At 41.6% G+C, this 12117-nt stretch overlaps 1 protein-coding gene across 1 annotated transcript in view; it reads left to right on the top strand.

Annotated features, from left to right (window-relative positions):
* The window catches only part of DCTN5 (dynactin subunit 5), a 71777-nt gene that overhangs the window by 1493 nt on the left and 58167 nt on the right, over positions 1–12117 (top strand). The window contains exon 2 of the mRNA XM_086940452.1: positions 8120–8188. Within this exon, the coding sequence (XP_086796578.1) occupies positions 8120–8188 (69 nt within the window). The remainder of the gene's footprint in view (positions 1–8119; positions 8189–12117) is intronic.

Genomic DNA, 12117 nt, shown 5'->3' with positions numbered 1-12117 from the left:
AAATGCCTAATAAACTGCTGCCTCAATTCTTCCATAAAACAGAAACTTGTTGTGGTCTGAATTTATTGGGATTCGGGTGGGGCGACCATGTTGGGGGGTGCATCTGCTGAGGAAATTGGGAGATTAAACAAAATCTTGAGACTATTTCTCTCATCAATTACTATTGAAGCAGAGGGAATTTCAGGCCGGAGACAACCAAATATTGACATTTTTTGCTTCCAAAATTAGGAGTCTCCCACCTGGTCTATTGACGTGTATGTTCCACAGTCAACTATATCTGCAAATATTGCTGTGTCCCCCACCCCTGATTATCGAGCTCAGATTCTTACTCTCTGTGCACTCATTTGTTTTTATTTTTCTAACATATGTTCTCGGAAAGCCGTGGTGGTAAGAAGGCCCATGGGCTGTCGCCTGTTCTATGCACCGTGCAGTGCTTTATGCAATTATGTAGTGTTTTTATAAGACTTCTGTGTTACTTGAGAATATTACATATACAACAGATTTGCCTTAAAAGTGCATGATCTTTCTCGGATTCCGGAGCTATAAGCTGTGTGGGGCCCTACGGGTCTCAGTCCCATCAGCAATTAAAAACTGACATTTAAACAGATCCCTATCGTTCTCTATGTTCATGTTCTTAACAGAACAGGCAAAAACATTTTGATTTCTCAACAATAACTGTAAAAAACGTTAACGTAATCCAGGTCAGCGGTGCAGTTTACATCTTGCTTGTATTTCTCAACCTTGCATTACCTGAGAGTGTTTTATTTTCCATGCATTTCCGTGTTTTTCCATTTTAGTCAAATCGCCGGAAATGAATCTGCGTTTTCTATAATGTAATATTTGTAATCCTCTGAGGAAGCAAAGCTTAGGTTGCCTGGTTACGTGCTGTGTGTCATTCATTTTTTGTTGAAAGTGGCCTAACCCCCAAATGGCTGCTAGACTCTGACATGCAACAACGAAAAGTTGTATTCCTTTATAACATTTTAATCATGCATAACAGGAATTCAAATGATCAAAATTCATAGATCATTCATTTGACATTTTACATTTCATTTCAAATTGTTTTAACACTGTACACATTACATATATAACCAAATACATTCCAATTTCAATCAATGACCCAATGCATTTCGGAACCTATTGTTCCTTCGTCAGGGGTTCTGTTGAAAATAAAATAAAATAAAGGGAACATATTAAAACGATGCCGAATTGCTGAATATTTAAATGTTCATTTTAGAGATCAATTTCTATTTATTGGTGATTTTTAAATCGCGAAAACGATCACTCATGTGATCCTAGAAGACAACTTTCTTATTTTAAGCCACACCCTTAATGACATAGGCCACACCCTTTTCAGAGATGCCTCACTTTTTCTCATAACACTTGGAGCCCTGTGAGATTCTATTTTAATTTTTGTATAGGTTGGGCAGGTAGTTTTTATCACTGATTCCTTCAGTTTAGGTGTCAGTTTTGGTTATCGGTGCCACAAATAACAATTTGACGCCTTTCTAAGCCTTGTCTGCTCTATATGAAGTGCAACAAATAAAACAAAAATTAACTAAGTATTCCATCCCCTCCTGCAAACACTATGGGAACGTGTCCATTCAAAGCACAAATGCTGCACATCCATCAACTAACCATTATAGTACCTTACCTTCATAAGTGTTGCACCAAACTCTCCTTCATAAAGCTACTGGTCCTTCCTGCAAAATATGTGTTGGCTTTTGTGATGTTCTGGAATGCAATTGCTCTGTCTGAGTCTGTAGTGTCACTGCCAGGTGATGTAGTGAAATGTTGAAAGTATAATGTACTAAGTGTTCCATGTAGAAATGCTAACAATTTGGGTCTGACTGTTAATAGAATTTCTGAGCAATCTAGAGGGTGCCCGGTATTGTTTTAATATTGTGGTATGTGGGGATTTTAACACTGCTCTAAACATTAATAGTCACTATATATACACCCCATTAAAGGTTGTGTGCCAATACTCTCTTTCCCCTGGACTAACTTTAGGGGGAACAAGGGGGGAACAAACTTGCGAAATAGGTCTTGGAGAGGAATCTGATTAATATCCACAAACACCTTTCAAGCTACACACTTTTTGTGGCAACTTTTTTGGCATGGGTTGTTCTATCATTACAGATTATATATTTCTGTCTAGACCTATTGTCAACTAGTTTTTAACATGTGATATTCTAAATCTGATGAATGATTAACATAATCCGCTAAATCTCACTCTTGAATTTTTCGGCGGTTAGCCGGTAGGTTGGTCCACTAATAATCGAGCTCCTCGGATGTTTTGGAAACTTTATTGTTCACAAACATTTCTCACTATCCTTATCAAGCATAATTTGGGATTATTTTGCAGCCTCCTAAGCAAGGATAAGGATAAAACAATAGTAGGAGAGGCTTTCATAGACATTTGAATTAAAGTACATACTATGCTCCCCAACCTATCTGTCAGTCGAATAACTGCACTTCCATGTGGTCTGACACAGCCTGCTCACAAGCAAATATTTTTTGAGGCAAGCACTGGGGTGCAACACAGGGCTCAGAGGAAATAGAGGTGTAGGGTTTTTATAACGGAACCCCGTGGCAAAGAAAGCAGGAGATTAGAGATTCCAATCTCACAGCATTGATGGCAGCTAGTAAGACTAAAGGCACAAGGTGTTTCTGTCTTACAGTCATCAGTATTAGGAATGATGATTTTAGTAAGTCTCCTCTTCTCTTACACCCCCCCGCCCGATGACTGGGTTTCCCATTTTTCACGGTTTCCACTGCAGCCCATTTCACATGGAGAAGTTTCTGTTTCAAACATTATGTTCGAAGTAGAAGGTGTTACAGCTCTCAGGGTACCCACTGTTTTTATTTAAGAGCAATTCTGACTGATGCATATAAACGTTCATAATCAATTGAAAGTGGCCTCCCTTCCTCCTTCCTGGGCTTGCTCTATAATTGTTCCTATTTTTAAAAAGTATGACCGCATTGATCCACGCTGCTATTGACCAATGTCGCTCATTGATTTCCCCACTAAAATCTTGGGGGGAGTGACCTATAACTGCATCAGAACTTGGCCAAATGCCAAAAACATCTTGAGCTTTTGCCAGCACGTCTTTAGAGAGGGACTGGGAACAGTAGAGCAGTGCCTACATTTACATCTTATCTTAGGCAAGTATGTGTCTGCCAAACACTGCCTGCTGTACCTTGGTTTCATGAAATGTCTAGCGCATTTTATTTTGTAAAATGGTCCAAGCTATGGTCCATGTTGCTCGACCTGGGTCTTGATGCCACCCTGGGACGTTTTTTTCCATGTGAATTTATCTGCCAGAGTTAGACATGGCCAGAATGGGGAGTGTACTGAACCAGTTGGTTTCTGTAGAGGGATGCAGCAGGATGCATTCTATCACCCATTCTAATAATTTTTTTTACGTCAACAAATTGAATGACCGTTTGTTAGAGAGAAGATGGATTTGACTATTTTACGCCAATGATACTATTTGTTTAGCCCTTACATCCAAAAGTTTTTCATCCCTAATATTGTCCTTTTCATCTTTTATGACATCACTGAATGTGGCCATTAATTACTCCAAGTCTCACATGAGGGTGTTTGTTGCCACAAGCAATATGAGACTAATTCATTTTAATTCCAAAATGCTGTCAGCAGTTTCTAAGTTTCCATACTCGGGGATTTGTTTTAATCACATGTCTTAAATTCTCTCAGTCTGTGGGTGCCCTTTTTAGGTCTCGCCTGGCGACTCAGTGCGAAAGCGATGTCGCTAGCGAGATCTATTGTCACTCACTTGCCTCTCAAGGAAGACAAGAGATGGGCACGCGCAGGACGGACTGGAAATGTGCACGCGCGAGTGAACAAGCACGTACAGTCACGCGATGTGCCTATTTCCTGTCCTCCTTCCGTCCTCGCAAGCCATGCAATTTTTCAGACTTGGTTTTGGAGATGTTTCACACGGAGACGCTTTGGCAGTTTCGGCTATTTGAAATTGCGATCCGCCGACACACTCCAGCCAGCAGGAAATAAAATATGTCTAAAGCACTTGGAAAGTTAACAAGCACACATAGCTTGGCATACTGGATTGCAGGTTTCACCTATCAACAGGGCGCTTGCAGTGCAGTTATCCTCCGAAGTGGCAGCCTTCGGACTGAATGGCTCTCCGCTGTTCTATGAAGAAGTGGAAAAGGTGTTTAGCGGGAGGCCCGGCCCAGCCCAGCCCAGCTGAGGAAGCCTGCAGTGCCACAAGTTGGCGGATACATATCCGCCTGTGCATGCGCGAGACGGACCCAGAGCCGCCCGTGCCCCTCCCAGCCCAGGCTCTCCATGAGGAACGGCTGAGGTGTGTCGCCGAAAGCAGCTTTCATGGTATGCTGGGACAGGGATCACTTGCGGCTCTCCGCTGTTCTACGAAGAAGTGGAAAAGGTGTTTAGCTGAAGGCCCGGCCCAGCCCAGCCCAGCCGAGGAAGCCTGCAGTGACCCAAGTGGGCGGATACATATCTATATCCCGCCCTGCTGGAAAATTTAAATCGTGACCTTTAAACTCCTCTACCATAAAAACCTAACTCTGATAACATCTATCTAAAATCCTACAGCATCACTTTGAATTGTTCCTTCCTCCTCCAGGTGTCCATCCTCTGCACATTATCGTGATTCACCTATGTTAAAAACAATAAACTTTAACTAAAGAACATGCAATGTATAGGCCAAACGCCCTACGTCTGCTTCCAGCGGCAACCTACATACAAGAACAAACCCCAAACCTTGCGCACCTGTATCCAACAAAACCCCTCTGCAGAAAACGGGGTCTCCGAATTTCAAATAAATGAAATCAACAGGTATTGGGGAAAGTATTACGCTTAAATACTGATCTTCCAGCCACTGTCACCTATCAATAAAAAATCAATAAAATGGTGGCTGGGAGGGAGGAATTAGGGAACAATCTTCGCATATAAATACTTGGTCTATATGTGCGCCTTACACATAGCCCAAAAATAGCCCACTTAAGGCCTGGACCGTACCACCTCCCCCAATCATCCGGGGGTCAGGGAGAGGGGGCCACTTCCATGGGTCGTTCCACCCCCCACAAACCCCATTGTCACCACCTTACGTCAGCAAGTTGTTTTCATGGCTGACTTGTGTGAGCCCACTGCGAGCTTCCACTCCTTCTCATGCACCAATAGTCGGTTTGGCAGCACAGAAAACCAACCTCTTTGTGAATACAATTTCCTCAGATCCTTACACGGATGCCAATCACGAGTGACCAGACAACACTGTCATTGCTAGTGTAAACTTCTGGCTTTCGCTGAATCCTTCAGAGGAGATGAGTCTGAGGTAACACGGATGCAGAGGATGTAAGCTGCCTGGTGGTGCAAGCGGTCAGCCTACTCGTTGCTGTGATTCTAAAGTGGAATGCACACAGTAGAGTTGCTTTTAAGTCCTTATTTTAATATGCAACTAAAGGAACAATCCCACACAGCAACTACCCTTTCCTAGCCTTTTACATATCCATCCTTATCTGGTCGAAGCGAGGTTCATAGCTCTACGCCAATTACAAGAAAAAAGCATTTCGAAGTATTTGATCCATATTAGCAATTGGTAAATAATTAAAGCAAACTGGAACATATTTGCCATGATTAAAAAGAAATAGAGAGAATTTTGCAACGATTCGAGTTCAAGCGCCATCTGCTGCATCTTCCAGAATGTCAAAACATTTTTTGTGTGTTTTTGTTTGAGATAAGCCTAGTAGGAGAAATGATAGTGAAACCCTCTGTTCGATGCTGGCATACATCTGCTAGGGAGCAAGAAAACAGGGTGAGTGGTAGACCACACTTACCTACTACCAAATTTGTATCCTCTGAAATAAAAGCTTCGGTCTGGGCATGATGCTAACAAAGCAGGGTTAGAGATGAGCAGGATGGGACCCGCATTTTTATGCCCCTGGTGAAATAAGATTTTGCTGCCTTTTTCCTATGCCAAGGGAAGCTCTTCGGGTGGCAGCTGGGCAGCTGTAGAGAACTGCCTTGCCACAGCAGTGGTTCCGGCCCAAGGTCTATAAAAAGTCTGTAGAGATTCCCCGGTCTTCAAAAAACGTAGGCTTCTAGAATAACAAAGCAGAGATATTGGGACCCTGAGTTTATAAGGAACAAACCAGTTTAACCTTTATCCAAAGAAGGAGGGCTGAGCAATAGTCTTCAGACTCAACATTGCTTCTGCAATTGCCCCATCAGGAAGCACTGGGTTGTCATGGACGGACTCGCCATTTGGACATTTTGGCATTTCCTGTTGGCAGGCTGAAACAAGCATTTTCAATGCAATAGGTCTGGCATTTACACAAGTTTGAGCTATTGACATTGCAAATAACAATGCCTTTTATTTTTGGTTTCAAAACTTAAATAAAAGGCATTGTCATTTACAATGCCAATAGCTTAAACTTGCGTAAATGCGAGTCGTATTGCATTGCAAATGCTTGTTAATGTAGCTTCTAAGGTTGGGGAAAACCCATTGATCTTTTTATAAAAATTTAAAGCACGTAATGTGTTCCAGTCAATCTACGAACAGGTGTTTGGTGATATGCACCAGCCCCAAGCCTGCAAATCGAAGGGCATCTTTTCCGCCGCAGATCGTTATCACAATCTCTTGGTTGTCCACACTTTGCGTGTCAGTAAGAATTGGGCCTCACACATTTATTGAGGACTACATTAAACGTAACCCCCCCCTTCCCCCACACACATTTATGGCTGGTGGTTTGGAACAATCTTAATGCACTATTTAAACAGCAATTAATTGTAGACTGCATTAAATGTTATCAGGGGATGAATATCCTGTGGTTGTCCTATATCAAAGAATGCTTCACGTCTTTGGCTAGATCCTCCCTGTTCTCTAAACCTACCAGCACAAACAAGTCTGATAAGAGGTGGCTGAATCACACTTTTTTAGAGAACAGGTGGTCAAAGAGGGATTCAGCTTAACTCAAGAAGCCCACAAACAGGCAATTCATTGCATTACAAATTAATGCTGCAATCGAGCCCCGTCTGCGGTATACAGTTAACCACTGTGAAAAATAACTTCCATTTCAGATAAAAGTAATAAAAATCTTAGCGCGTGTCTGTCTACATTGGCCAATATTGTGACAATACTTTTTTAAAAGGGGTATTAAACACAGTTTTGTGTGACATGCATACAATTTAAAACATTAAATGAAGCATACTTTGTCCTGATGATTTATCACATGGGCAGGGCTTGGCATCAAGATTGTGTATGTAGCCCAAAGGAAAACTGAGGAAATACTTTACGGTATCAGACCGAAATCGAAACAATAAAGAGCACTCCCAGCTACTTTAAACACGCCATATATAATCAGTAGTACTGTCAGATTCACACATATTTAGGAACTTAACAATAGTTATCTGTTTCACCAAAAGCTTTACCTGCTGAGTTTCCTCAAGGTTATGAAAAGCACTCGCCACACTCTTTCTATTCGATTTATAACAAGTTAATGGGTCCATCAAAAACCGTTCCATCCAAATGTTACTATATACAGCTTCAATGTACGTGATCCAGGGGTTCTCTAACCCCAGTCTGAGAGGAAATCAGCTAATATATCTCTCCTTCATACAGCCTCATTGTTTTTCCTGATTGAGAGCCCTAGTAGGGCGGGCATGACCGTAATCTTGTCTTCTGTAAATGTGAGCCCAAGTTCCCTATGACAAATAAAATTGCTTCATTTTATCTTTTTCTGTTTATATTATGTTACATGCAATAGGTGTTTTTTATAACCTATATAGAAAACCCATTAGCTATTCTTTTGCAGACCAGCCTTTGTTTTTCTTCGGACATTGCAAGATTCGTCTATTTGTGTTGCTGTGGGATCCTTTTTGAAATGTGTTGTATGTAGTCGAACTATTCCGGACTTTTAATGTGAAATGAATGTTACTGTATGTTTTAACTGTGAACTGTTATGATTATTTTTAATTGAATCAAGTATTGTTGGAGTTGCCAGTTTGGATCAGAGTGTTCTTTGCAAGAGCTCTTTCTCAAATTCTTGAGCCTTGGGGTGTCTTAATCCCCTGAAGCCTTTCAGGAATAACTAACTGTGCGTTCTTTTCCTTTAGGCATCAGGAAATAAAGTCAGTAGGCAGTCTGTATTATGTGGAAGTCAGAATATCGTTCTCAATGGAAAGGTAATGGATTTTTTTTCTCTCGCTCTTCTTTTTTTTTCTTTGAACGCCTTTTAGAAAGATGGGTGTAGCCCAGTGATGTGCCATTGCATTTACACAGTTAACAGATGCTTATTAATTACGTTTCTTTTTTCGGTGCTAACTTGTGTCTGCCGCCCATCAACATTTTACAATTTGGAGCTGGAGAGTTGAGCAAACATTGCTCACAGTCGCACTTGCTTGCTAAAAGCTATTGACTTCCGTATTCACACAACTCTCCTAGTCAATTATCCAGTTGAGCTCGATGTTCACAATAGGGTTGCCAATTTGGCAGTCTTTGGTATGTGTTCACAATATTTGAAAGATTCTGAAGTTCCGTTATTGGTGCTTAGCTTGAACTAGGCTGGATTTGGGTTCAAAGTAGGGCCAGTTATTGCATTAGTATTGCTACAGTAACCTAAATATATGAGGTATGCTATATTTTCCTACACACATTTAGGAATGTCTGCATGCCAGAGTGCTTCTCGGAATGAGCATTGCACACTTGATCCTTTTTCATGCACATTCAAGTAATCCCACTTATGTTGTTTGATTAATTCAGAATGGGTTTTTGGGCAGGACAGTGACTCAAGTACATAACTAAAAGTATGGGAACTGTGACCCTGAGTGCTGTTGGGACAGGGGTCTGTGAGTGTAGGACAGAGTAGAGGTCTGGCTAAAGGAGCAACGTATCCTGCAACTATTTTGTGACCCTTTCACTTTCATGCAATTGTGAATAAACAATATGTTATCCAACTGCTCACCTAAGGACGTATCATTGGTTCACATCCTTCGTAGCTAGCTGGATCCACCTAGTGAGACTGCGATCCTTTCTACTCCAATATCACTATCATTCTTGTGCAGTATCACAGTGATTATCGCCATCTGATCTTCTCTAATATTTGAAGGCTTCCACTGGCCCGCAGCCAAAACGTAGCACATGTTACCACTTAGGTAACCTTCAGTAGCCACCTGAAGCTACTGGAGGCATATGGGGCCAGACCAAAAGCTGTAGAGTGCCTAATCAATGTTAAGTAAGAGATGCACACAGACTTATTTTTCATTAGTGCATCAACAGTGATTCAGATCCAAAGCTCGTGCTTCTGTTATCAGCGGACACAGTCTCTTATTTAGCCAGTCTCAGTGAAACGCAACAGCATTGATTGAGAAGATGCACAACTCCTAAAGTACTGTTCGAGGCCCGACATGTCCTCATACCTCATGTTAACATTTTCTGAAACAAGAATTTTCCTTCGGAGTGTTGTAATAAACGTTCAGTACAATCTGGATTTTCTTTTAAAAATGTGTTAAAGGTTTTACCTGCAGAATGTTATCAGATGAAACAGTGCTGTTACAAAGGCTTTATTTTTCATTTGGCTACTGAAGCCAGGATCCACACACTAACTACCCAGATCCTTCCTCACAAGATATGGTGACTTTTTGGGGATGATATTAATAAAAGATTGATATATTTGGACAATTTTTAGCTCTGGTTGACACCGACGCTCTCTGCAGACCCATAGTTATAAATACTTGAAAACCTACAATGATTGGACTTTCACTCCACCCAGATGAGTATCACCGTCTCACATTATGCTATTGGCTATTTCAAACATCACTTCACCATCTATGGAGTGCTGAAATGCACAAGGGACATTTTACAACGAAAAAGTACCCATGATCAGCACATTTTAAATTATATACCTCAGGTACATTCTATACATAAAGCAGTAGTTTAGTTTTTTGTTGTATTTTTTTTACTTCAACCGGCATTTTAAAATATTTTACCCAGGACTCAAGATACCACCTACCCTGTTAGCCCTAACAATGCATATTTATTTTGCAACTGCTACTACAGCATTTGCCCTCTTGTAGCTTTTTATGGAACTGGTCCTGCTACTGCCTAACTTACTAGTGTTCTTTATCAATTTCAGAAGGATGAACTGTGTTGACCTTTGGTAAATTAAATCTTGTAAACTCAAAATCCCTTGTAGATGTTTGCACGTAACTTAGTGAGCCGTCTTGCCCCCTGATCGTGCAGATGAGTTGCCTTGTGGCACCTGCTACAAATGACCTCAAAATTCACATGTTAGCATCCATGTGCAGTAGGTGGTCATCTGCCATTCCATTACCCACAATTTTTGCCCCTTTCTTTTACCAGGGGTATCATTCCTCCCCCTTTTATATTGTTGGGAAAATTGTCTTGCTTTTGAGGGGTAACGGGAGTAACAGGGTACACCTCAGTGTCATTCGATTGAGATTATAACTTAATTGTGTGGTGTGTTCTATGCCAATGCACTATATTCTTAAAATAGCTAGGCAGTCCGAGCCACTTACTGCCAAGATCTTTGTGTAACCTGAATGTCACAGGTTCTAATTCCTGGGCGTCAGTTTAGCAATTCTTCTTTTTGAGGTTGAGAAAATTAGTATCCTAAAGTTTGGTAAAAGTAACACTTATTCTAAGCCGTGATCTACGCTATGTAGTGTGTTTTTCATTGTTAGTTTTTCAGCAGCTGGGCACAACCTAAGTTATGAAATGATGCACCCATAACTGTATAACAAATGAGTGATCCTGTTCTTATTTAAGGTAAGTGCTCTGAGCTGGTCCTAGTGGATGTCACCATGTTTACTAAACTTTCTGTAATCAGATAAAGCAGCAGCCATTCCATTTCTCATATGATGTGATTGGTGAGTAGATTTGTGATTCTACTTCTAGGCACTTACTCGCAGTAGAGGAGGTGGCACAGTGTTGTGCACAGATTGGTCTGAGACTTTATTGCAGGGCACTTGAGTTCACAAACACCGTACCCAATTGAAATAATTCCCAAATGACCACAACACATGCTAAGATGTTTCTGTAACAAAACAAATATAATGCATAGTAACTAATGCTACATTTTACTAATAAATGTGACTGCTTGTGAACCAGTGTTGTGCATTGTTGCTTTGACCAAAATTGTCAACCATATAAAATGACATGCATTTACATAATTCTATGTCCAGACCGGAGGCGAGGATTATCCATACTCTCTTCACTTTAATTGGAATAGTAGCTATTTTTTATCAGAATACAGAAAAATGTCTATTCCCATGATGCCTTGGGAATATTGAGACAGTTCGCAAAGAACATCAACCAATGATAAACAAGAAACAGCCAATCAGGACTCCTCCAACAGCAACTCAGTCCTTCAATTATGTCCCCATATCCTCTTTCTTTGCTGCTCTCAGCCGCGTTAAGTGCTTTTTCCCTTGCCTCAACGATCATGTTCTGTGTTACTGATTATGCTGTTTCTTTATAATTGTACTTCACATGTTGCTTGTGCTAGGTTTTCCTTATACGACTACACCTTTGCCGTGCCGCAGGACCACTTTGCCCTCCCTTTGTGGCTGTCTGTTTGTGCGGCTCTTAGGTGCATTCCTCCACTTGTTAGGTGGCGCCAGAGTTGCGCCCTGTTCAGCGGCACGTGATTCTCAAATTCCTACAGATAGGGTTTGAGATCGCATGCCGCGTCTGGAGCCATTAGCCTGGAGATTTACGCCCTGTTGAGAAAAGAGGTCTGTAGCCTGTGTTGGCCCCTGCTTGTTTTCCTTTGTACACCTTGCATTGCAGGGTCAGTGTTCACTCCATCACAGGCACGTGCTGCCTCCAGGGAGGTCCATATTTTCCCCCAGTCAGTTTGGCCTTCCAGCCTACAGTGCAATTGACTCGCCAGGGTCACTCGGCCTGATAACCCAGCACTGTTTGCAGGGACACCATCTCCAAGTCTTGATTTCCCCAGTTATTAGTGAAGCACCAAGGGAGTGTGTCCCAGGGCTTGGACCCACCGGAGTGAGTCTCTGCCCGCCATACATTGTTGGCTGTCCCCCAGCCCCGGTTACTGCAGTGCTTAGCCTGCTTGCCCCATGTCTGATTG

This window comes from Lissotriton vulgaris, chromosome 10 (assembly GCF_964263255.1).
Source record: "Lissotriton vulgaris chromosome 10, aLisVul1.2, whole genome shotgun sequence".
NCBI lineage: Eukaryota > Metazoa > Chordata > Amphibia > Caudata > Salamandridae > Lissotriton > Lissotriton vulgaris.
Note: the sequence above shows the minus strand (reverse complement) of the source record. Positions and strands in the feature narration are given on the sequence as shown.